The sequence below is a fragment of the Trachypithecus francoisi genome, unplaced genomic scaffold (genome assembly GCF_009764315.1).
Source record: "Trachypithecus francoisi isolate TF-2019V2 unplaced genomic scaffold, Tfra_2.0 Lachesis_group15, whole genome shotgun sequence".
Taxonomy (NCBI): domain Eukaryota; kingdom Metazoa; phylum Chordata; class Mammalia; order Primates; family Cercopithecidae; genus Trachypithecus; species Trachypithecus francoisi.
The window spans coordinates 64,359,376-64,386,703 of NW_022681460.1; the positions used below are offsets into that span (position 1 = coordinate 64,359,376).

The 27,328-nt window shown below is 42.9% G+C and overlaps 1 protein-coding gene across 5 annotated transcripts in view; it reads right to left on the reverse strand.

Moving 5' to 3' along the window:
• MTHFD1L (methylenetetrahydrofolate dehydrogenase (NADP+ dependent) 1 like) overlaps positions 1 to 27,328 on the reverse strand; it is a 236,600-nt gene that overhangs the window by 193,959 nt on the left and 15,313 nt on the right. For 2 of the 5 annotated variants that reach the window (XM_033235065.1, XM_033235067.1), the window contains exons 5-8: positions 25,282 to 25,406; positions 22,442 to 22,542; positions 20,247 to 20,383; positions 1,502 to 1,613 (exon numbers count right to left, since the gene is read on the reverse strand). In XM_033235065.1, coding sequence (XP_033090956.1) covers positions 1,502 to 1,613; positions 20,247 to 20,383; positions 22,442 to 22,542; positions 25,282 to 25,406 — 475 coding nt within the window. Of the gene's footprint in view, positions 1 to 1,501; positions 1,614 to 8,459; positions 9,351 to 20,246; positions 20,387 to 22,441; positions 22,543 to 25,281; positions 25,407 to 27,328 lie in introns of those variants that run through there. The other 3 variants (XM_033235064.1, XM_033235066.1, XM_033235068.1) reach the window with 2 other exon arrangements.

The window sequence follows — 27,328 nt, forward strand, 5'->3', positions numbered from 1 at the left end:
TAACCACAGAGCTCAAAGGGATTCCAGGAGAACATCAAAGTAAACTCCTAACCCTAGTCATGACTGTGCCAAAACTGTCCTACATGAAAACTTTAATAAAACACAGCAAGTAAATACTACAGCAAAGCAACATTCATTTACAAGAAACAAATGTTGGAACTGATTTTCCTAATCTAACTGGGATTCTGAACAGAGGAAGCCCTGTCTACTATTAGTCGGTTAGGCATTGTTTTTCTCAGGGAAAAAAAAGTTATATGAAGAAACTATACATATTTTTAAAATGTTATTTAGCACATACTTTCTGTTTGTTAAAAAGAGCCGCTAGGGCCACAGCTCTAAATGCGAGAGCTGAGCTCTGGCTCTTTCCTTGGACTCTGATCCATTCCACCCTCTCCAGCCCCCAGGGAGTTTTTAATCAGATCCGTCAATTCTGGCAGGAGCTACATTTCCTAGAGAGGAGGGTCAGTATCAACCTCTGGCTAGGGCTCACGCTTTTATGGAGCTGCTTACAAGGTTTTAAGATTTCAGCCTCAAGTATGGTCCTAGTGGAAGTGAAGGAGAGCAGAGGCTGCCAACCTTGGTGCATGTTCTGCCCAGCTTTAGAGGTAAAAGCTGCCCCTGTCCTCCAGCCCAGCTCAGCATAGTCCTCTCTTCTGCATGAACATTTGGAGGCCAAAGCCAGAAGGAATCGGGAAGGGGTGCTCTCCTCTGCCTCCCTGTGCCATCGTCTCTTGCTCACCTGTGCCATTCAGGGACTTGTTGAGGGGCAGGGTGTGGTCCAAGGCTTTCTTAGCCTCAGTCCTTCTATGAACTGGAAAAAGGAACCTACTCTGGGCCGGCTCCTGCTGGATCCCGGGGCCGCTGGCTGCCCCGTTGCGGGCACTGCTTGGGCTGCCCCCAAAGTGGGCCTGGTGTGGTCTTGAGTATTCCTGGATACCTTGGCAAAATGCCATCAAATAGCAGGACCAATCCTAAAACAGTTTCTGTATCTAGTGGTGATTTTCATACTGTTCTGACATGACTCTGGGGCTCCAAGGATGTGCTTCATGGGTCAACACAAGGGGAAATCAGGAAGACACAGAGACTGATCCTATTCCCATCCCTCCCGACAATCCGGCTCATCTGCTTTTACATAGCGAAATTCCACAAAGATTTCTTTGGAAGAAAGGATTTTACTAATTTTTAAGAGACTGTGAAAACCGCTATTTCTAGTTTACCTCACACACATACAAATCATCTACTTGAGGTCACAACTCACCTGACTGTTAGAGGCCAGTAGGGGGCACTTCACTGTGGCAGCAGACACCTCAGCCGCCATCTTGGTCTCTCTTTGCTCAACAGCATGGTTCTATCAGGTAGCCCACAGTCTAAGTTTCCTACCCTATATACTAATGTTGATGACTGCTAACATTTCAGAAACATACCCTCTTAGGAAAAGGTTAACATTTCTTCGAACAATCTGACCTAATCAGTGACTCAACACCAATGTGAAGACATTTACCTGACAGGAAGTCATGGGAGCAGTTGAGAACAGTAGTTCCTGGTTGTATCCAAGTAAGGGGAATCTCTTCTGGCTTAGGTGAGCCTAGGACCACAATGTCAGCCTCGTGAAGCTAAAAGGAGAAAGAAAAAATCACGCACACTTTGATCTGAGGCATAAAGACACAACTAACCACTGATGTCAAATGAGTTCAACACAATCCCAGATCCACAGCTTTGTTCCAAGCTGCTGACAAGGATGGAATCGCTTTACTAATTCCTTTCAAGCATGTATTAATACAAACAGAAAATGATTATCATATCCTAGAAAGAAAAGAAAATAGGACTTAAAAAATGTCTTCAGGGTAGTCACTTCAGCATACATACTGCATGTGGAGTATTATCATTACATGTTTTCACCACTAACTATAATATCAAGAAAAATGATGAGGCAGCCGGGCACAGTGGCTCATGCCTGTAATCCCAGCACTTAGGGAGGCCGAGGCAGGTGGATCATGAGGTCAGGAGTTCGAGACCAGACTGGCCAACATGGTGAAACCCTGTCTCTACTAAAAATACAAAAATTAGCCAGGCGCGCTGGCAGGGGCCTGTAATCTTAGCTACTCAGGAGGCTGTGGCACAAGAATCACTTGAACCCAGGAGGCAGAGGCTGCAGTGAGCCGAGATCACACCACTGCACTCCTACCTGGGAGACAGAGAGAGATCCTGTCTCAAAGAAAAAAAAAGAGGAAAACAAGGACGAAGGCCATGAGGTCTGGCCCACACAGTGGGCTTGCTGGCCCATATAATGGCACCATCACAATGAGACCGCTATAGAACTGTTACTATAACCATGGAAGGACTTTCAGGAGTTTGAGAAAGAATTTCACTTTCTCTGAGGCCCTGGTTAGTCTCTTGTCCAACCGTTCATTTTTTTGCCCTGAGAAAGTAGAAAGAATGCAACCACTCCAACAAAACGCATTGATCGTGTCCATCCTATTTGCATTTTGATCATCCAGTACTGGAGGAACAAGTTTGGTAGGAAGTTGACATTAAGACAAAGAGGTAGGCAAAGAGGTTGGCTCTGACTTTAACCAAAGAATAGCTCCCCAAGCCCCACTGAGGAACTGATGATTTCAAACTGGATCCGTATGCGGAGCGAGGGGTGAATAGGAATATTAGACTTGCAGAAGAGAATAGCTACAATTGTATAGGTCAGCTGGGTGTTGTACGTATTACCTCATTGAATATTCCAAATGAGTGAGATTGGTGTTACTATGCTCATTTAACAGACAAGGAAACTGGGGCTCTCAGACACAAATAGCTCTACGGTATGTCCTGTGTCTCCTAGTGAATCCAGTCTTAGAGATCCTAGTGAACCTAGACAGAAAGAGGGCGACTGACAGTCCCTTCCCCCACTGTCTTTCCTGTGGACTTTGATGTCCTGAAACTAACCACAGAGTCTCTGGCGTCAAACAGACAGAGGGGCAGATTATGAAACACAAAAGCATCCCCACTGCCACTGCCCCCACCAAACCACCAAATAAACATGCTGGAGACACCCTTATCCATTCTCAGCTTACAGGCTGATCGTTACAGATCCTGTGGAAGAACCAGGACAGCTCCTCAGCCTGAGGACTATTAACACTATTTGGGCAAAAGGGTGCATCAGTTGATGCCTTTTAGAAATCTTGGGACAAGAGATGATAATGGGAGCAAACCTTTGACAGTCCTACTTGGTTTATGAACAGAAAAGCCAAGATCAAGGGCAGATCCAAGTCCCCTGACAGAGGAGGAGCATGATAAAAATGTAAATGCACGTCTTTTCATAGAGCTGACAAAGCCAACTTTAAAAGTTAACACCTTGGAAATATTTGATCAATTTGACCATGTGAATAGTGAAAAAGTGTATTAACATTCATTGATTATCCACTAATAAGCCAAACAGTATTCCCTGCTTTTCAGCTACTGACTGTATGAATCAACTGTATTAATCACCTTAAAAAGAACAGAGAAAGCCCTACTAAAACATTTGCCTAGGCCAGACATGTTGGCTCGTGCCGCCATGCTGGGTAATCCCAGCACTTTGGGAGGCCAGGGTGGGAAGACTGCCTGAGCCCAAAAGTTTGAGAACAGATTGGGCAACATAGGAAGGCCCTGTCTTTACAAAAATAAAATAAAATAAAAATTAGTCAGGTGTGGTGAGGCATGCCTGTGGTCCTAGCTACTTCGGAGGTAGAGGTGGAAGGATCACTTGAGCCCAGGAGGTCATGGCTGCAGTGAGCCGTGATCAAGCCACTTCACTCCAGCCTGGATGACAGGGCAAGACCCTGTCTCAAAAAAAAAAAAAAAACAAAACCAAACACAAAACACACTTGCCTAAATAACCATTCTTCTGTGCCACCGGGCCAAAATACCACTAAACCTCACTAAGAACTTTGCAGCCAAATGAGAATCACTTGAACCTGGGAGGCGGAGGTTGCAGTGAGCCAAGATCGCACCACTGCACTCCAGCCTGGGCAATGGAGCGAGACTCTGTCTCAAAAAAAATAATTGTGCAGCCAATATCACCAGCAATCTTGTCCCTTAAGCCACCATTGTGATGGTACCATTATACAGGCCAGCAAGCCCACTGTGTGGGCCAGACCTCACCTATCTGAAAAACAGCTAGAGTTCCCGGTGATGGTATATTTAGGGAGAAAGAAGTGTTCTAGTAGAAAGAGGATTTTAAACATCTGTATAAAAAATTGTATTTCTTCATTTATATATAGTACTGTCAAAAATTCAACCACAGTAATCCTCAAGAGAAATGCAAATGTTTAAGCTTTGTCGCAGTTCTGCAGATAAGAAACACCATTTTGCTAGATTTTCAGGCAGAATAGCAACAAAACCAGAACATGGTAAAACAACTGTAAAAAGGAGGTTAATATGAACACGGCTGAAATGTTCATTTTGGAGAAAGCCAAGGATCACAGGTTCACACAAGTCCCCTAAGAACAGTTAGTTTCCTACACGTGGTGTCTTTGATACAACCTGTTCTTTTCATTACCTATAAATCTTGGGAATCTCAGTCCGACCCCTCAACTCCATACCTACACACAACTCTAAAGTGGGCTGTGCTCATTCGCAACTGGGGAACAGCTAATTCCACAGAGAAAACACAAAAATCTCCTTGCTTAGCAATGATCGCATCGTAGATGTTAATTCTTTCTGGAAAGGAAAAGTGCTAGATGCTTAAATCAGTAAATACCATGCCGAGGACAAGGTAAGATTTTAATGAGCTAAAACTCAAGGAGAATTTTCATCTCACTTGCTGTTCCTACTCTCCTCCTCCCAAATGGGAAAGACCCTGGCCAAAGCTTGGCTTAAAACTCTACCTCATAACAAAGTATTGCTTTTTCTGCCAAGAAGAGTGGAGCAGCTTAAAGCAAACCACCCCACTCCCCAGGCAGAGAACCGAATTTTAAAACAACAGAAAGATGCAGATATGCAGACACTTAACAGGGAGCGTGTGGGGGTGCAGTAGTTTAGATAACATGAAGACGAATTTTCTCAAAGTCATGAATTTTTAAGCTAGAGAGACAAGCATCTGAATATAAAGAGACGGTGGAAAGGGAGGACAGATGGAATTTGGAAAGTTATACAGAATATTATAATTTTGTATTTAGCAAATAAAATGCATTAAAATGTTTTAAACTAAATATAGCCCTACCCTCTTGACTAGAAGACAGTATGTATCTTCTGCTATCAATGTGTTTTGAAACAGTTCATATCAATAAGAATCTCAGGTATGAGATCTGTATATACTTCAAAATTCAGAATGGGTAAAAAAAAGATATTTTCTAAAGAACTGTGATTTATAGCACTTGAGACCTATGACAACTGTTTCTATGTCCTTCAAACATTACCAACACAGTTCAGAAAACCAAGTTCAATTCCTCATGAGGGTCAGTTGAATAAAAAAGAAAGAAAACAATGTTCAAAATGATGAACATTACTTTTAAAAATTAACAGGTAGGCACTTTGTCCAGCAATGATGTGCTTCTAAAATTACAACTAAAGACATTGGCATTCTCAACTAGTGCCTGAGTGATGGCTGGTCAATGGTCAGACACAGAGAACAGAGCAGGGTCTGGAGGGCAAGGGAGAGGCTTTACCACGCCGAGGTGGTCCCTTGCTTGATTTTCACTCTAATGAACTGGGACACACTGTAGTTAGTGTGCGCCCGGGTAAGTGGATTTATGGGTTACATTACGCTCCACTGCAGATTCTTCACAAGGCTTTATTTAATTAGTTAATTTATTTTTGGAGACGGGGTCTCACTCTGTCCTCTAGGCTGGAATGCAGTGGCATGATCTCAGCTCACTGCAGCCTTGACTCCTGGGCTTAAGCGATCCTCCCACCTCAGCCTCCAAGTAGCTGGGGCTATAAATGTGCTCCACCATGCCCGGTTCATTTTGTTTTTTGAATATTTTTTGTAGAGACAGGGTTTCACCATGTTGTCCAGGCTGGTCTTGAATTCCTGGGCTCAAGTGATCTGCCCGCCTGGGCCTTCCAAAGTGCTGGGATTACAGGCGTGAGCCACTGTGCCCGGCACACAGTACTTTATGATCAGACAGGGCATGTCCATGAAAATCTTAGGTAGCAAGGAGACTCCTAGACTACCTTGTAGCAAAGTTTCTATAAAGAGTTAGAAGTCGGCGGGGCGCGGTGGCTCAAGTCTGTAATCCCAGCACTTTGGGAGGCCGAGACGGGCGGATCACGAGGTCAGGAGATCGAGACCATCCTGGCTAACACTGTGAAACCCCATCTCTACTAAAAAATACAAAAAACTAGCCGGGCGCGGTGGCAGACGCCTGTAGTCCCAGCTACTCGGGAGGCTGAGGCAGGAGAATGGCGTGAACCCGGGAGGCGGAGCTTGCAGTGAGCTGAGATCCGGCCACTGCACTCCAGCCCCTGCGACAGAGTGAGACTCCGTCTCAAAAAAAAAAAAAGAGTTAGAAGTCAATTTTCTAAGAAAAACATCACTTTTATCAGATGTCAAAATGTATGCACTTTTTCTTTTTTTTTTTTTTTTTTTTGAGACGGAGTCTTCACTCTGTCGCCCAGGCTGGAGTACAGTGGCACCATCTCGGTTCACTGCAAGCTCCGCCTCCCGGGTTCACGCCATCGTCCTGCCTCAGCCTCCCGAGTAACTGGGACTACAGGTGCCTGTCACCAGGCCCGGCTAATTTTTTGTATTTTTAGTAGAGATGGGGTTTCACCATGTTAGCCAGGATGGTCTTGATCTCCTGACCTCGTGATCCGCCAGCCTCAGCCCCTCAAAGTGCTGGGATTACAGGCATGAGCCACCGCACCCAGCCACACTTTTTCTTAACATAGAAAAGAAGTTGTCAGGTTGGGCTACAGTGTGTGGCTCACACAGTCAGATGTGTTTTAGGAAGATTCCTCTGGAAGCTGGATTGAGAATGCCTTAGAGGAGGCAGGAAGAAAAGCAAGATACTGAGGAGGCATCTGCAGGAAGCCGGGTGCCCAGGTCTGGAACTGAGAATGGCCTGGGAGCATGAGGATGCGGGTCGGGACACAGCATTTAGGTGATGGTTGAAACCAGAAGTGTGGATTCCCCAAGGGAAACTGGCAGAATGGGAAGGAAAATGGGTTAACAGACATCCTTGGGGAGCACTAATCTTAAATGGTTAGAGATAAGGAACAGATGATGGAGACCATCATGTCCCGGTGGCCCAGGAGCTAGGAAGGGGCATTTTCATTCAGGCCAAGGGAAAAGGGTGTGGATGACAGGTTGATATGACAGCCGTGGTCAAGCAGGATTAACGCAAAAAATACACTTTTGGCAATTAGGAATCACTGGTGACTTTGCTACAGAAATGGGCATTAGGAACTATGCCTGATACAGTCCTGCCATTACTGTAGAGTGTGTTGCCTGCAAATGGAGATTTCATTCAGGCAGACTGCCTAAGCATTCATGAGCAGATGCCCTGTTTATTCATTCATTTATATATATATATATAAAATATCTAAATATAAAATATATTATGATATATAGTATATAATATATAATATAGTATATTGTATATATATTGTGTGTGTGTGTGTGTATATATATATATATATATATATATATATATTTTTGAGATGGACTCTCACTCTATGGCCCAGGCTGGAGTGTAGTGGCACAATCTCAGCTCACTGCAACCTCCACCTCCCGGGTTCAACGATTCTCCTGTCTCAGCCTCCTGAGTAGCTGGGATTATAGGCGCCCACCACCACACCCGGATACTTTTTGTACTTTTAGTAGAGACGGGGTTTCCCCATGTTGGTCAGGCTGGTCTCAAACTCTTGACCTCGTGATCCGCCTGCCTCGGCCTCCCAAAGTGCATGAGCCACCATACCCAGCCTGTTCATTAATTTTTTAAACTCTGAATGTCTAACTTTGTATTTGAAATTAAATGAACATTGATCATAAGATTATTGCTTTGTAGCTACGAATCCATATCCACCTTTCTCTGCAGTATTAAGCATACCATTAAATAGGAATGTTAAAATAATAGTATAACTACTCTAAACTAAGAATGTCACACCATCTTCATTCAGATGTTGTCATACTTTGGCAAGATAAGGGGATGACAATTGCAGCAAAAGGTATTTTACCCACTTCATGTCCACCCAGTGATCTCATCCTGGGAGAATTTTTTTCCTTTCAGGAATTGGGTGTATTTCTTTTATTTCCACTCTCATCTGTGATTAGTAGAACAAATTATTGGCTTTTAAAGTTTTAAGACATTTCTTATGATTATTTCATAAATCAAAATGACTACAAGCCAAATGGATATCTGGGAATTGGGAGTACAGCATTTATCTACCAAATTTTTCCCCTAAAAAATAATAGGTGATCTTCCTTTTTCTAAATGTTCCTAAGTTCACCTCTAACTTCACCATTCAACTTAATTTACTGCTCAACATATGAGAAGAAAATACCAAAGATATTTAGTTGTGTCCAAAATGCTGGAAAAGACAATTCTTCTGGAAGTAAGCTTCACACTTAAAAAAGTCATGACAGATGATAAAAGGAAAACTGAAACACCATTCTGGGAATGGATATACTTTAATGACTCATCAAAAATAATTCCCTTCTACAGGAGAATCACTTGAACCCGGGAAGCAGAGCTTGCAGTGAGCCAAGATCGTACCACAGCACTCCAGCCTGGCGACAGAGCGAGACTCCGTCTCAAAAGGAAAATAATAATAATAATTCTCTTCCCTATACTTTAGGAAAAACATAAAATTCAAAAGTGGGGCCGAGAGAGAATGTGTGTGTAGATGGGGGGTGGTAACGGGGAGTTTCCTTCACATGACAAAGACTTAGAACCAAAATATCTTATTTTGGTTCCTTTAGTACAAAAACTAAGGAAATGCTCAAGTTGCAGTTCCCAGGGCAACACCAGGCAAGCCAGGCTCCTAGAGGAACAGCAGCTCCAAGGATTCATGCTCGTGCCGCCAGCCACAAACTTTCATCCATACAGCGTCTTCGCATTCATGCAAACTGCTATTGCCGGGGCAAATTCTGCTTTGCATTTCCTGACATTTATGCTTTTCAGTTCTGAGTCTCACATTGCACATCGACAGATTTCTGCATTCCATTTCCTTTCAGAAACTCTCCGGGCCTCCGCTGCGTCCTTTGAAAAGTGAGGAATTGAGGCGCAGCGGGAGAACACCATGGGTGGAGTTCCTGTGACCTGCATTCAAGTCCAGACACTGCTCCTTGCCAACGACAATCAGGGTCAAGGCTCTCTGGTGAGCATAATGTCCAGTTTGCAGGGTTGCCAGGTGAATGCAAGACATATATGAAAAAGCTGTGAAAAGGAAATCTCCACACAATTATAAGGTGCTTCATTGTTACAGGTTATGTTTAAGACGTTCCCATTAAAAGATTCTAATACTGGCCGGGCACGGTGGCTCACGCCTGTAATCCCAGCACTTTGGGAGGCCAAGGTGGGCGAATCACCTGAGGTCAGGAGTTTGAAACCAGCCTGACCAACATGGAGAAACCTTGCCCCTACTAAAAATACAAAATTAGCTGGGCGTGGTGGCACATGCCTGTAATCCCAGCTACTCAGGAGGCTGAGGCAGGAGAATCACTTGAACCCGGGAGGCGGAGATTGTGGTGAGCTGAGATCATGCCATTGCACTCCAGCCTGGGCAAGAAAAGCAAAACTCTGTCTCAAAAAAAAAAAAAAAAAAAAAAAAAATCGAATTCCACGTCCTTAAAAAGCATTCACATTGGAGAAGGGGTGGAAAAGGAAGCCAGACTCTGCTGATAGTGCAGAAAAGCAAATGGGAGATGACCCACCACCAGTGGGCTGAAGGCAATGCTTCCCGACTGTTCTCTGCAGGACACAGGCCTGCGGCCCTTCTTCCAGAATTGGGGTAGGCTGTCTTTTGTGCAGGCTACACCTCACTTTCCCATCTGGCCCCTGAGGACCACAAAGACTTATTTGTGGTTGGCCATAGGTGACTGCAAAGTAACAAAGACCTCATGGAGGCTGAAACTTACCCCAGAGCTAAGAAGTGAGTTAAAGCTCCAGATGAAGTTTCCCACAGAAAAATCGGAAAGGAGGTCTATATGATTCCACTGCAGTGGAATTGGCTTCGCGATCCCGTGACCCTAACTCCATTTATACTATTATCTCTATGAGAAAATACATTCCATGTTCAGACCAACCTTCAAATATTTAGAACATAATCCACTGAGACTGAAAATAGAATATTTTGCCTATAAGGTATGGGAAGGGCATCGTAAAAGGGAGGTGCTTTTGGGAAAAGTGGAGATAGATGGTGTTTTAATTGTATTTTTACTCACATATTTGGTATAAGAACAATACATCATTTCTTCTCAATTTCAGTTTCTCAGCTTAAATTCTGAACCACCTAAGACCAATCAGTCTATTAATTACACGACCCACTCCCACCACGCTTTTTTTTTTTGTTTTTCTTTTTGTTTTTTGAGACGGAGTCTCACTTTGTTGCCCAGGCTGGGGTGCAGTGACACGATCTCGGCTCACTGCAAGCTCTGCCTCATGGGTTCATGCCATTCTCCTGCCTCAGCCTCCTGAGTAGCAGGGACTACAGGTGCCCCCCACCACGCCTGGCTAATTTTTTTTTTTTTTTTTAGCAGAGACAGGGTTTCATCATGTTAGCCAGGATGGGCTCGATGTCCTGACCTCGTGATCCACCCATCTCGGCCTTCCAATGTGCTGGGATTATAGGCGTAAGCCACCACACCAGGCCACACAGCCCCTTCTTGGTCTTATGCCCATTAATTTGAATATATCGTCTCACAAATCCTTCTCTCAGCATTGCTAAGTATAATGGCCTGTTTTTTTTTTTTACTTTCCAAAAAGTTCTATTCACCTTCTTCCCTGGTATTAATAAACAAAGCAATGGTCAGACAGAAGCAAGAAGGGAAAGTGGGGAGCTGACCCCCTAAATCTGTCAAACAAAGCTCAGGGACCAACACTATTCAGTGCACTTAATTCCACACTACTGATGACCTGTGCTACTGATGACCTCAGTCACTCACTGAGCATGAGGCTGTGATGTCCAGGAGGGTCCAGCGCTTTTTTCTCCATCTCACCCACAGCAGGCAGGGTAGGGAATGAACTCGCATAACTGAGGCTGTCTTGTGTGCCCACCCTTGCCCTTTCCAAAGGTGCTCACCCTCCCCTCTGAAAGGGGAGCCTGGATAGCTAGTGATGAGCCCCAGGCCTCAGGGAGGGGACAGCATTCAGTCTACTTTAGCTCAACTCTCTTAACAAGCATGGCTCTGGAATTACAAACATCAAAATAAAATAAGAGTGAATTCAACACAAGCTGAGTGTCTAGGGTATTGGTCTCTCTCATCTGAGGTGGCAGGTGCTTTTTGGTTTTCAAGATTAGAGATTAGATTTTATGTGATGATCTAGAATAAGAGCTGCATGGGACAGTGTTAAAAACACAGGCTGTTGTGCCACCCCTACCATTTTTTAATCACATGATCTTTGCAAAGTCTCCTCTCTGAGCCTCAGTTTCCTCATCTGTAATATGGGGAGGATGACAGTCCTGCCTAACAGAATAAGTGTGAAGACCACTGAGATAACAGGAGTACAAGACAGTGCCTGGTTCAGAGTAGCCATTCTGTCAATTAACATTAGCTGTCATTACTGTCACAATAGCACATTCCTGCTTTCAGTGCATTCCATCCTGTTAAAAGGAGAATTGTCATGTAACTCACTAATCTAGTGCACTTTAAAAGCTAGAGTTCCTCCCTTCTCCTGTTTGGAATAGACATTATTCTTTTTTTCAAAAAGTCATCCTTTCACATGTATAATACAAGTACATTTAGAATTTTCCAATTCACTTTTAAAAGCCGTTCATGAGCCATGCCATGCACTAAATTTAAACTGAAAAGAACTTTGTGATAGTTCAGCTTTGCTCAAAAAAAAAAAAAAAAACCTAGACACTTTGATCCTTCAAAGGTGAAAGACCTATATTTTTTCCTTCTGTGAATACCAGTTTTGAGGATCTCTGTGCTCAGGAGGAGAGGGAGAAATGAGATCCTCTGAGAAAAACAAAATAAAACACTTCTCTGATTTCTAGGTTATTTCTTCTGCATGCAGCTGAGGTTTACCTCATCTCCCAGCTGGAGACCATTTCAGCATTGTCCAGCTGTGCCCTAACCACAGGTTCAGAGGAGACTCCCGAGGGAGCAGGGCCCCGCCCATACCTGCCCACCTCTTCCTTCCATGCCGAGGGCACCGCTCCACCTTGTAAACACCAAATGCAAAACCACGCCCCCTCTAGACTGGTTTTGGCATCAGAGTGAAATCATCGAGGTCAGGAAGAGGTTATCTCCAAATCTAGACTCATTCCTGAGAGTGATACCAACAGTGTCATTCCCCCGCAGGGCCCAGGACGCTGGGTGTGGGGGCCTGCGTTTGGGTGGAGGAAAGGCCAGGGGGGTTCCCTAGCCCTGCCCAAAAGCACTAGCTCCAGTGCCTTGGCTTCCTGACATGTGACACTCCACAGCATATGGCTAATTTGGACAAATGCCCAGGCGTTCTTCCCCTCCCCACCTCCAGGGTCTCCGTGGAAATGCTCAACGCATCTCCAAGCCTGGAAAAGATGCTCAGAAACAGAACAGGAAATTTATTCTCAATTTTCAACTATACACCCCAATGGGCGTAAGTTACAAAGCTACCAAACACAGAAGTGTATTCTAGTTTCTGTGGAACCCTGAGAAGTTCAATTCTTCATGCTCAGGCTCCATGGAGATTTTATACCTAATTAGTGTCCATAAAATATCCTTCCGACTGGGCGCGGTGGCTCATGCCTGTAATCCCAGCACTTTGGGAGGCCAAGGCAGGCGAATCACAAGGTCAGGAGATCCAGACCATCCTGGCCAACATGGTGAAACCCCATCTCTACTAAAGATACAAAAATTAGCCAGGCATGGTGGCGTGCACCTGTAGTCCTAGCTACTCTGGAGGCTGAGGCAGGAGAATCACTTGGACCCGGGAGGCAGAGCTGCAGTGAGCCAAGACTGCACCACTGCACTCCAGCCTGGGCAACAGAGCAAGACTCCAGCTCAAAAAAAAAAAAAGGAATATCCTTCCGTTTAGACGGACGGACAAAGAAAGGATCGATTTCTATTTGTAACTAACTGGATGTAACTATTCTTTAAAACTACAGAGCCTGAAAGTAATAACTGGCCCATCAGGGATCTCTAGCCAACATGTTTGGAAGTAGAGTGACTTCCGAGTAACAAGAGGCATGGGAAGGAAGAGGTTCACAGTTTTGGAGGAAGGGACTCTGTGACATCACTTAAAGTTGATAATAATCTACTGAGGATTGGAAGATGAGCCTGACTGGCCAAAGCTGGGCACCTGCTCTGGTCAGTCCCTCCTCTCTCTGGGACGTTGTCTCCTGGTAGTCTTGCTTTTGGTTTCACTCCCTTGGCCAATATTCTGCTGGGAGACCTCACAGACAGAGAGCTAGAGACACTTTCTCCTTCCCCCATCCACACAACGGAAGCATGTAATACCAGGCTTCCAGTGAGGGATCCTAAGTCACACTATTTTACTAGTTTATCTACTTATGATTTGAGTGATTTGCCCAATTGACTCACATTTGCCTAATTGGCCTATATATTTCTTTTCCTCCACCCTGCACTCCAGGGTGGAGTGCAGTGGTGCAATCTCAGCTCACTGCAACCTCGACCTCCCCAGGTTCAGGCGGTCATCCCACCTCAGCCTCCAAAGTATCTGGGACTACAGCCACTATGCCTGGCTAATTTTTGTACTTTTTGTAGAGATGGGGTTTCACCATGTTGCCAGGCTGGTCTCAAACTCCTGGGCTCAAACAATCTGCCCACCTCAGCCTCCCAAAGTGCTGGGATTACAGGCGTAAGCCACTGCACCCAGTCCCCATTAGTATTTAATTTCATTCCCACAACTGCCCCATAAAGTAGGGAGTATTATTATTATTATTTTTGAGACAGAGTCTCGCTCAGTTGCCCAAGCTGGAGTGCAGTGGCACGATCTCGGCTCACTGCAAGCTCCGCCTCCCGGGTTCACGCCATTCTCCTGCCTCAGCCTCCCGAGTAGCTGGGACTACAGGCGCCCGCCACCATGCCCGGCTAATTTTTTGCATTTTTAGTAGAGACGGGGTTTTACAGTGTTAGCCAGGATGGTCTCGATCTCCTGAGCTCGTGATCCGCTCGCCTCAGCCTCCCAAAGTGCTGGGATTACAGGCGTGAGCCACCACGCCCGGCAGTAGGGAGTATTACGATTGCCATTCTACACAAAGAAACAGGCTTAGAGCAGCAACAGCTAAGGCTTGAGCCCAGAGCTGTGTGTCCCCAAAGCCTGTGGTCTACTGCTTAATGAGAACACAAATGTTGTGCCCGACTGGAAACCTTCAAAGGTAGTTGTGAGTGGTTGAGGCAGGCTGCCTGGTAACCAGAAGGTGAGCCCACACCACTAAGACTACCTGTAGTTTAAGAGATGGTAGATAGAACTCTAGTGTTACACAGTCATACCCGATGCCCAAACCTTTCACCCTCAGCTTTGGAACTCCCCAGCCAGATGTCCCACAGCAGGGATGTGTTGAGGGGGCAGTCTTGTTCCATGTCAGGTATAAATAAGCACATCAGAAATGCCTGTCAAAGATAACGTCCTTCTACCTAGTAGCCATAATCCTAAGCTTGTTCTCTTCCTTTCTTAACTCTTTTACCATTGCCAATAAGGAGAAGAGACTATAATCTCAAAATGCACTTTTATTCTTGGTTCATTAACTGGACAACAAAAATCCCCATCTGGGCTGGGCACAGCATCTCAGGCCTATAATTCCAGCACTTTGAGAGGGCCATGTGGGTGGATCACTTGGGGCCAGGAGTTCGCCAGCCTGGCCAACATGGCAAAACTCCATGTCTACTAAAAATATAAAAATTAGCTAGGCATGGTGGTGCTTGCCTGCAATTCCAGCTACTCAGGTGGCTGAGGCATTTCGCTTGAACCTGTGAGGCAGAGGTTGTAGTGAGCCGAGATCACGCCACTGCACTGCAGCCTGGGTAACAGAGTGAGCCTCTGTCTCAAGGGGGAAAAAAATCCCTATCTGTTGTTAAAATTTTTACTTTCAGTGTTTTTCACAGTGAAGTTTTTCCAAGGGCGTGCCAGGTGTGGACAGAGTCTGTCCCGATTGGGTGCCCTAGGACACTAACCCATGCCTAGGTAGCTTTGTGCACCACTGTGGCCTCCAGACAGCCATTGAGTGGTACAATCCACGTATTACCATGGCTCCACATTACCACGACTCCAAGGAAGGCTAGAATTCCTACTCAGGAAATGAATGGCAAGGGTTTTCTGCCCCATACACTCTTCTTATAAAAATACAACACAAGAATAGTGACAATTCAGATGTCAGGCAGACAAAGGGAGGCATATGGGTTATGGGGAGGTATGTGGCTAGTGAAAGACTAGCTGCTAACATGAAAGACACAGGCTGTCATTTGTGGTGAGACAGGAGCCTGACATAGGTAGGTAAGCCAGGTAGAGGGGGGACAAGTATGGGGTGCGGCCATGAACATTTCTTCCCATGTTTTTGGCCACAAAGATGAAGCAATAATAAGAATGAAAGTTGACAGCCTCTAACATTCGCAGTGGTGCCACTATAAATACCAAGGACTTAGGGGAAAAAAACGTGTGTGCAACATCAACTATGAAAGAGAACCTTCTGATACATATGAAAACAAGAATGTTACCCAACGACTAGCTTCTACAGAAAGTGAAGTCACTTAATCATTCTCAAAGTTCGGATGAGATTCATCCCAAAGTACAAAGACAAGGTGATTTATTCCCGTAATAAAAAAGTACTTTGAAAAATGTCTTTGTTTTTCAAAAATACAGATACAACTAGCTAAAGTATCTGTGACAGCTGCGAAAACATTCAATTGCCAAGGAAGGTATTTTCTCTCTTCACCACAGCTGTTCAGTGCAGGGCAAGGTTTATTTTCCTCTTCCACCGAGCTTCCAAATCAAAATTGCTAGGCTCTCAAGAGCAAAATATTGCCCTTGAATTTTCTTGGATAGGCTGCCACCACGCGGTGACTGCTAAAAACGCACACAGGCTCAGGTTTCATTGCAAGGCTGCCTTCCTGAGCTGTCTTAACCCAAGCATTACATAAATTAGATCCACCTGCCATGCAAAGAGTCCGGCTCTGCTGAGACACCTGGCTTCCCTGGCAGGATTACAATTTACTCCTCATTTCCATTCTCACTCTGCAACATGAGGAACATGTATTTTTAGATCACGTTCTGTAGTAACTGATTGTACTTAATGCATTCATTTAAAACTTCACTTTGCTTGAAATCTGTGAGCTGTACTGTCATTTTTAAAAATGAAAAACAATCATTTCAGACACAAAAATGGAAAACAATATCCTAACATACCTAGACAACACCTATTGCCCAGTTTAAGAAAAAAGGCGTGAAGGTGTCTAGGTTTTCTTTCCATCTATATCCACATCCTTGCTTCAATAAATGCTTTTCGGATTTGGTTTGCAGTTTGCATTATTTCTTTATATTTTTACTTCATTTGCATAGAATCCTAATATACATATATTAGGATTAAATAATTAACACATAATATAATATATATTATATATAATCCTAATATATATTCAACAGTGATCTAAATGTCCTGACCTAAATATATATATTGATTCTATATATATATTAGGATTATATATAATACATATTATATGTGTGTATGTATTAGATTACATATATATATGCTGTGTTGCTTTCAGACATATATAAATAGTGTTATATGAAATACATCCTTCTGCAACTTGGGTCTTTGTTCACTGAACAGTGTTTTAAAAAATTCTTCCGGCCTGGGCACAGTGGCTCATGCCGGTAATCTCAGCACTTTGGGAGGTCGAGGTGGGCGGATCACCTGAGGTCAGGAGTTCCAGACCAGCCTGGCCAACATGGAGAAACCCCGTCTCTACTAAAAATACAAAAATTAGCTGGGCATGGTGGCGCACACCTGTAGTCCCAGCTACTCAGGAGGCTGAGGCAGAAGAATCACCTGAACCCAAGAGACAGAGGTTGCAGTGAGCCGAGATCGTGCCACTGCACTCCAGCCTGGGGGACAGAGTGAGACTTTGTCTCAAACAAACAAACAAACAAAAAACAAAACAAAAAAAATGTTGCTATCTACAGCTCTAGTTTATTAATTTTCACTGCTTGTATATCATTCTGTTTTAGGAACATATGTCTATGCATACTCTACGTGCAACTATACTGATTTATCCATTCACGCTGATGGGCATTTAGGTCACTGTTTAAATACTTGTTGCGGTGTACTTGGTTTTGCAAGTCGCCTGCTTGGCCCTCTTCCAAGTTGTACTTTCCTTCTTCCCCTTCCTTACTGTTCTAGAGCTTTTTGCTAGATTTTCTGTCCTGCTCTGAAAATTGCCTCAGTCTCTCCTTCTATCTTATGGCCCTCAGTCCAATTCTTTCTCCTGAGGCGGCAAGAGCCTCCAAGTTGCTGCAGACCTGTACGGATACACCAGCACGAACTCGGGATAACTCGAATAGCTGCCACCGGTAACATGTTTGATGCACGTGACTCTGATACACTCCCTAGTGGTCATCAAGCTCCAGAAGATGCTCAGGGAGGGATACCGTCCTCTCAATATTCAAGAGTCACCGTTCTACAGGGGACCTGTGGCCTGCCCATCAGTAAAGGTGAAATCCTGCCTCTGTCTCCCTTGCACCTGGCTGGATACTGCTTTCACCAACTCATGGAGCCAACTCAGCCCTGACAGCAGAAAGGGGCCAAGACCCACAGAATCACCACCGCTCCTTTGTCTTAAACAAACAAACTTTTTGCCCTATAAACATGCTGCTCTGACCATTTGTAAACACACCTTTCTATATATGTGGGCAAGTTTTGTCTATGATGTTTACATACATACTTTTTATTATTATTATTATTATATTTTGAGATGGAGTTGTGCTCTTGTTGCCCAGGCTGGAGTGCAATGGTGTGATCTCGGCTCACCGCAACCTCTGCCTCCCAGATTCAAGCGATTCTCCTGCCTCAGCCTCCGGAATAGCTGGGATTACAGGCATGTGCCACCACATCTGGCTAATTTTGTATATTTAGTAGAGATGGGGTTTCTCCATGTTGGTCAGGCTGGTCTTGAATCCCTGACCTCAGGTGGTCTGCATGCCTTAGCCTCCCAAAGTGCTGGAATTACAGGGGTGAGCTACCGTGCCCAGCTGTATGATATATATTTAGAGTGAAATTCCTAGGTCAACGAGTAGCTGAAACTCCATTAAACTGCTTTCCAAAATGCCTATTTCAAATTTAAACTCCTGCCAGCAATATATGAATTCCCATGGCTCCAGACATTTGTCAATATGTCTAACTGGCACTTTTTACCTACTGCCAATATGACTGGTGAGCAAAAACAGTAGGAAACCAGACAGCTTTTCACGTGTCTTTTAAACCTCAGATTCCTCATCTGTTAGTGGCCTGTCGTGTGTCCGTTTTTCTAACAGATTGTCTTTGTCTCACTGATTTGTAGGAATCTTTTATAAAATACTAATTGCTGGCTAAATGTTTGTTGTAAATATCTTCTACACTATAGCTGTCTTTTCACTTTTTTAAGAACCTCTTTTCAGAAAGAAAAACTTTGGGGTTTTTAAAAATTTGGATGTAGTCAGATTTATGTATCTTTTCTTTAGCAATCTGTGCTTCTGGGGTCTCTTAAGCTATCCTTCCAATGCCAACATCTTAAATGCATACGCCTGTATTTTTTTCTATAAGTTTTACAGTTTTGCTTTCCACATTTAGGTATTTTAATATAGAAAGTGATTTTTTTATATGTAGTATCAGGTTAGCAATCCTATGCTAAACTCATATATATAACTAGTTAAGTCAGCATGATTTTGAATAATGTTTTAGTTTTTTGTTTGTTTGGTTTTTTTGGAGACAGAGTCTCACTCTGCTACCCAGGCTGGAGTGCAGTGGCACGATCGCGGCTCATGCAACCCTCGCCTCCTGGGTTCAAGCGATTCCCCTACCTCAGCTTCCTGAGTAGCTGGGATTACAGGCTTGCACTGACACGCCTGGCCAATTTTTTTGTATTTTTAGTAGAGATGGTGTTTCACCATATTGGCCAGGCTGGTCTGAAACTCCTGAGATCGAGTGATTGGACCACCTCAGCCTCCCAAAGTGCTGGGATTACAGGCATGAGCCACCACGCCCGGCCTTTAATCGTTAATTTTTTCCCCATTGATCTGCAGTACCTGCTCTCAAGCTTCCATATATGCATAAATTTCCACTTTCTTCTGTTCTGATAGTCTGTTTGTCTACCATATTATCCTAATGACTGCAAGTGCTTAATAATTCACACCATGTGGTTGGGAATGTCTCCCACCTAGTTTTTCCACAAAATTGTCTTGACTCTCTTTGTCCTTTATGCTTTCATTTGGATTTCAGAATCAGATTGCCAAATTCTACAAAAAATATGTCAGGAGTTTATAATCTGCAGACAATTAGTATGTTTAACACATGGCATCTTCTCCATGAAGATGATACTTCTGCTTTTATATAGGTCTTCTTAATAATTTTCATCAAAATTATAATTACTTTCAAAAGGTCATAATGGATACTAGATTTACCAAATGACTGTTCTGTACTTACTATGGTGAGAATTTAGTTTTTAATCATAATGTGGTGAATTACAGTGATAGATATTCTCATGTTCAATCACCTGGGAATCCTAAAAGAAATCTAACTTGCTGCTGTATTTGGTATTCTCAGATTTTGCTCATGATTATTTCATTTATATTCATAGCTGAAACTGGCCTGTTAATTTTCCTTTAGCATCTTGTCATGGTTTGGTTTTGGCACTCATAAAATCTGTTAGGCCATGTTCCTTCTTTTTCCATTTGCTAGAGAAAAGGATTGTGTTAGAATGATCTGTTCTTTGTTTGATAGAGCTCATTTGTAAAACCACCTGTTGCCTTTTCTTGTTTGTTTGGTGAGCAGACTGATTCAATGTCTTTAATGGATATGGGTCTATTCAATTTTCTTCCTCTAACTTCTTGAATTAAGCGCTTAACTTAGACATTTCTAGACGTTCTTCTGTTCTAACATAAGCCTTCAAGATGATATGTTTCCAACGTGAAATTTACCTTCCTTTGAAGCTGGGGTGTTTTCCACTGGGAACTCATTGTCATGGACCCTTTTCTCTGGAACAGGCATTGCAGAGCAGCTTCCAAAGACCCATGGGCCCCCACTACCAAAATCTTCTTTCCATCTAGGTTGACACCTACTAACCAAATGAAAATTCGGTATTATACTCAAAACTTCAGATCTTTCCTTTAAAAACTTTAACTTGAGAAAAAAAACCCTTTTAGGCTAGGTGCATGGCTCACGCCTATAATTTCAGCACTTTGGGAGGCCGAGACAGGCAGATCACTCCAGGTTAGGAGTTCAAGACCAGCCTGGCCAACATGGTAAAACCCCGTCTCCACTAAAAACATGAAAAAGTAGCTGGGCATCGTGGCACATGCCTGTAATCCCAGCTTCTTGGAAGGCTGAGGCAGGACAATCACTGGAATCCGGGAGGTGGAGGTTTCAGTGAGCCAAGAGGGTGCCACTGCACTCCAGCCTGGACAATACAGCAAGACTGTCTCAAAAAACCTTTTTAAAACTTGACCTTTTTCAGCACCAACCTACAATGACAATGAACTAGGAGTGGGGTGTTATAATCAACAACAATTATCTATTCAAACCCTTCTGGTTCCAATTCCTATTCTTTCTGCAATATATAACTATAATTTACCAGACTAATTTACTCTTTTCTTTGAGTACTTTCTGATGAAGTGGCTCAGAATCTTCATCTTGATCATCCATGTAATGAAAAAGCACTTTATATATGGATTATTTCATAGATTTGAGCTTAATATTACTGCCCAAAGGGCATATATATCCTGAATGTTAACCTTTCAATAAAACTTTGTCATATATTTTTGAAATTCTTCTTTGATTGTTGCATGTTCAGGGGTAGGAAGGGGCAATTCAAATTGGAGTAGAGAAAAATATTTAGTTAATTGAATTTTTTTTTTTCCCCAGATAGGATCTTGCTTGTTGCCCAGGATGGAATGCTGTGGTGTGATCACAGCTCATTGCAGCCTTTACCTCCTAGGCTCTAGCAATTCTCCTACCTCAGCCTCCCGGGTAGCCGGGACCACAGGCACATGCCAACACACCTGGCTAATTAAAAAAAAATTTTTTTTTTGGACAGATGGAGTCTCCCTATGTTTCCCAAGCTGGTCTCAAACTCCTGGGCTCAAGCAATCCTCCCACCTTGGTTCCACAAAGTGCTGGGATTACAGGTGTGAGCCACTGTGCCTGCCCAGTTAGTTGAATCTTTATGTTCTCAGCTAGAAAGCCCTTAAATATATAAATACTTGGTAGTAATTTCCTCATTAAATTTAACAATGAAGAAAGAGAAAATATTCATTTCTATTTCATTGACATAAAAATGCCAAGTCAAGGGGACAGCAATGGAAATTAAGTCCTGACTACTGAAAAGCAAGCTGCTCACCAATAAATCCCAACCTAGGTTCCTGTACCCTAAACTACATCTATTGGCTTCTTCATTTTTCTCTTTTTTTTTTTTTTTTTTTTTTTTGAGGCAGGGTCTTGCTATGTCACCCAGGCTAGAGTGCATTGGTGCAAACATAGCTCACTGTAACCTCAAACTCCTGGGCTCAAGAGATCCTCCCACCTCAGCCTCCAGCATAGCTGGGACTACAGGTGCACATCACCATACCCAGCTAATTTTTAAATTTTTTGTAGAGATAAGGTCTCACTATGTTTGCTCAGGCTGGTCTCGACCTGTCCTGAAGTGATCCTCTAACCTTGGCCTTGCCTAGCACTGAGATTATAGGCATGAGCCACTCTGTCTGGCCTCATTTAAGTCTTCAATGTAAATCTTATCTAAGCCTACACATTGACAGATTTAGTAAGCTGCAACTGGAAGCATATTTTACTGTGGTTATTTTGAACTGTTTCACGAGAGAAACTGAGCATGTTTAAAACAGGGCTAATCATTTATCTCAACTAATTTTTCTTTTAATTTATAGGATAGTCTTACTAGAAAAAGTTTCTAGGTATTCATCTGTATCTCCCAAAAGATGAGAAAAATAAAGTCAAAGTGAAATAGCACTTCTATGTTCAATTAGAATCTTCTAGAAACATCTTAAAAGGATATCAGAATAATAATTTAAAAAATTTAATTCTTCCCCAAACAAATCCTTATTTAAAAAAATGTAAATACCAATAAATAGAAAACAGCAGCATTTCTCAAGGAGCATCCTACCTGATTTTTCAAGAAGTTCAATTACAGCTTTGGCAACAGGTGAAACAAAACATTCATGGGCATCCCCTCGCACCAACTTCCCCAGGTTTATGTCTGTTACTCTAAATCAGAAAATAAGGGAGTAGGTTAAGTCAAAGCCCAGTCAAAAAAATCGCTCACATGGAATGTACATATATTAACCCCAAATAACATCCAAGTCAATGTTTGATAGATAGAATACATAAAAATGAATTAAAGACAGCCAGGCATGGTGGCTCACGCCTGTAATACCAGCGTTTTGGGAGGCTGAGGCAGGTGGATCACATGAGGTCAGAAGTATGAGACTAGCCTGACCAACATGGCGAAACCTCGACTCTATTAAAAATACAAAAATTAGCTGGGCGTGATGGCACATGCCTGTAATCCCAGCTACTAGGGGACTGAGGCAGGAGGATTGCTTCAACCTGGGAGGCAGAGGTTGCAGTGAGCCGAGATCATGCTACTGCACTCCAGCCTGGGCAACAGAGCGAGACTCCATCTCAAAAAAAAAAAAAAAAACATAAAAAATGAATTAAAGAGAAAGCAGGCAATAAAGACCATTCATTTTCTAAGGTAGTACCTTAGGAAACTTCACCCTGGCCCTGGCCTTGGGTGTCCTGGTTCTGCCAATATACCGGGACACAGCCTAAGGCCATACAGGGCTTCACTTTACAAGTCCAGGGAGCTCCTTTCAATGGACCCCAATGGACTAGCATCCCTAGAGTTACACAACAGCATGGTCCTGCAGTTCACTCAAAACCCAGAACCAATCCTATAAATCTGGAGTGACCCAGTAAGACCTGGGATTGAGGCACAGGTCTGATTTCAACTTGATCTCAATATTTACCTCCTTGAGAAGTCGGGGTGGGAGGTGGTGGGAAAAATGAGTGACCACACAACTTCTGAAGGGTTCTGTGCCTTTCCCTATTCAAATGTAGGACAAAACATTCCACAACTATCTAGCCTAAACTGAGTACGTCAATCCCAGTTAGTAACAGAATGGAGACATTTAGAACCATTTTCATAGTTGTCTCCTTTTACTCTCTGTTATTGTTTGGTTGGTTGGTTGTTTCCTGGCTGGGCCTCAGCATGAATTCCTCTCCTTCTATGAAAGACTTGAAACTATGCCCTGGAACCTTCAAGTTCTGAAAGTTTTCTCATTGATTAGGACTTCTTCTCCTTTTAAAGTTAGTCTATGACAGGACTGGAGATTGTTGTTGCTTTTTTTAAAAAATATGTAATTGGTTACTTAAAAATAGAGACGAGGGGCCGGGCGCAGTGGCTCATGCCTATAATCCCAGCACTTTGGGAGGCTGAGGCAGGTGGATCATGAGGTCAGGAGATTGAGACCATTCTGGCTAACACGGTGAAACTCCATCTCTACTAAAAATACAAAAAATTAGCCAGGTGTGGTGGCGGGCGCCTGTAGTCCCAGCTACTCGGGAGGCTGAGGCAGGAGAATGGTGTAAACCTGGGAGGTGGAGCTTGCAGTGAGTCGAGATCGTGCCACTGCACTCCAGCCTGGGCGAAAGAGCAAGGCTCTGACTCAAAAAAAAGAAAAATACAGATGAGGTCTCACTATGTTGCCCAGGCTGGTCTTGACCGCCTGAGATCAAGTGATCCTCCTGCCTTGGCCTCCCAAAGTACTAGGATTACACGTGTGAGCCACCCTGCCCAGCCAGGGCTGGAGGTGTTCGTGACACCTTTTCAGCCTGTGTTTGGGCCTACTCAAGTCACAGTAAGAGGCTAGAATGGAAGATTGCTGGGTGTCTCAGGGAGGTGGCAGCCTCCCCATCCAGCCCCTGCAGGGTCTACTGGATCTGGAATCTAACTTTATAAATCTGCTTACAACCTATAACCATAAACACATTGTGTTCTTTTTGGCCACAGTACAAAATACTTACTATATTTCCATGGAGCAAAATGGGGTTTTTAATCCCCAGGAAGCATGCTTATCCCCCACTGGAGATGGCCGGTATCCTTTGTTCTATGAAGCTTATGTCACTCTATGACATGAATCACAGCCCAACATTACAGCACCCAATAGTTATGATGTTCCCCTCCAAATTTCAAATAAAACCTTGTGTCATTAGGAAAAGTATTTATTTTGCTTTTCTCAACTGGCCTGGGACTAAGACAGAATATGGTACTGCTGGGGAATCCGGTTTCTAAATTTTTTTCTCTGGTCTGGTCGAATTACCAAGGAAAAATCTATTAGAAGAATAAAGCTGGCTAAAGATTGTATAAGTCAGACCGGAACTTATTAAATGAATCTGATAGCATAAGATTATATGGCACCGAAGCACTATAAAAGGGCTAATGTATTTTCCAAAATATGTAACTTTTGCATGCAGAATTTTAAAAGCCTACAGATGGCCAGGCATAGTGGCTCACGTCTATAATCCCAACACTTTGGGAGGCTGAGGCAGGTGGATCACGGGGTCAGGAGATCGAGACCATCCTGGCCAACATGGTGAACCCCATCTCAATAAAAATACAAAAATTAGCCAGATGTGGTGGCGCATGCCTGTAATCTCAGCTACTCAGGAGGCTGAGGCAGGAGAATCGCTTGAACCCAGGGGGCAGAGTTTGCGGTGAGCCGAGATCACACCACTGTGCTCTAGCCTGGGCAACAGAGTGAGACTCCATCTCAAAAAAAAAAAAAAAAAAATCCTACAGACTCCTGAAATATTTAAAAGAATTTTTTCATCTAATTACTGACATAGTTGAAATAAATAGGAGAAATTTAGAAAAATAAAAGCAGGCACAACAGAAAAAGTGATTTAGCCATAAAGGTGGATTATTTGATTTTATTTTCTTACCCATCCACATCCTTTTCTGGTTTCAAGGCATTGAGGACTTTGTTGCTAAACAAGTTCTCAGAGATCTGAAGGGCAAGGCCATGCACTCTGGTATCTTCATTAATCTTTAAGATTTCATCTATAATCTAAAGAGAAAACAAAAAACCAAAATAAAAATTAGTTTTGTGAAAATGAGACACAACAAAGGAAGCTTTATATAAAAAGTGGATTCGTGAAAATGCATCTGTTAAAGTTTGCTGTTGTTGTTTTGCTCCTTGTTGAAGACTTGGTGTAAAGCATAATAAAAAGCCTATTTTTTTATTTTCATCACATGTATAAAGCTCAAAAAAAAAATTAAAAGGGTTGGCTGAATTTTTTTAGTGACTTCTCTGCCCTTCTATGGCTCTACTCTATGCCAGAAAAAGACAAAACAGAACAAAACCAAAGCTCAACAGCTATTAAGGTTTAGATAGACAAAGGACACTTCTCTGTCAACAAGCATACTTTAAGCCAACACACTGCCAGTTTTCATGAAGGATAGGAAACATGAATCTGAAGCCTTCCAACCTGGCCCAGCTAAGCTTGTGCGCTTCAAACACAATGTGTTCAACACAGCTCACTAATCATGACGTCCAAGCGGTCACAGAGGCCCTTGGGTTATCTGGACCTCAATGACACATAAGAAGCCTTTCCAAAGGCTTGTGCTAGAAAAATTCTTAGCATGCACAGCTCCTTTTATGGGAAACAGTAAAATAATTCACTATTTAGGAAAAAGACCAAGCTACATTTTGGGAAGCTAATGAATGTCTGGGTGTGTTTCTAAATAAGCAATGCTTTGTCCTCTCTGTCTATTTTATGCCAGGAGATAAGATCCTGATTCATCTCACTTAACAAAAATATTTGCTCATAAGTGAGAAGATACTTATCTTTGCATATAGATCTCACTCAGAGGCTCTGAGGAAGGGTTGGTTTACCATTTTTTTCATTGCCTAGCAAAAATCACTACCTGTTAGGGGCAGGGGAAACCATTTGAGGTACAAAATCAGAAAGAAAGCTTTGTTTCATTCATTCAGCATTCTTTCATTCATTCAACAAATGGTTTGAGCACCTACTCTGTATCAGTTCTAAGTAAAGGAAATACAGCTATAAACAAAACTGTCCTCGTGGATCTTATACTCTAGTGGAGAAGGGAAGTTCCTCCCTTCCAAATTGTAATAATAATAATAATAAAATCACTGGAAAGAATAAAGGACATGCAGAAAAATAAAGGTTCAGTGAGGCAAAAGGCTAACAGAGTAATGGGTGGAGGGGTGGTCAGAGGCCACGATATCCAAGCAGAGACCAGAATGAAGTGAAGAAACTGTTGTCACCTGTACCAAGCATTTGGTAGAAGCAACAAATGTCAATACAAATCTTAATTAATACATTGAGGTACTTATTCTTTTTCAATATAATACCATACAAATTCACTCTATTAGAATTTTCCCAAAGAAAAATAGGGAATAAATGATTCCTTGTCAAAAAATAAGTCAAGGCAAAGGTGCTAAGAACACACATTGTGGAAAGAGAGACTCTTCAATAAATAGCGCTGGGAAAACTGGATATACACACACAGAAGAATGAAACTAGGCCCTCGTTGCTCACTTTCTACAAAAATCAACTTAAAATGAATTAAAGACTTAATATAAGGTCTCAAACAATAAAACTTCTAGAAGAAAACATAGAGGAAATGCTTCATGACATTGGTCTGGACAAGGGTTTTTTGGATAGGACCTCAACAAAATAGGCAACGAAAGCAAAAATACACAACTGGTATTAAATCAAACTGAAAACATTCATGGGCAAAGGACGTGAACAGCCATCTCCCAAAGGACATACAAATGGCCTGCAGGTATATGACAAAACACTCAACACCATTAATTATTAGGGAAATGCAAATCAAAACGACAATGAGATATCAAGCTAGAATGGCTATTATCAAAAATCACAACAACAAATGCTGGCGAGGATATGTGGAAAGGGGAGCTCGTATACACTGTTGGTAGGAATGCAGATTAATACAGCCATC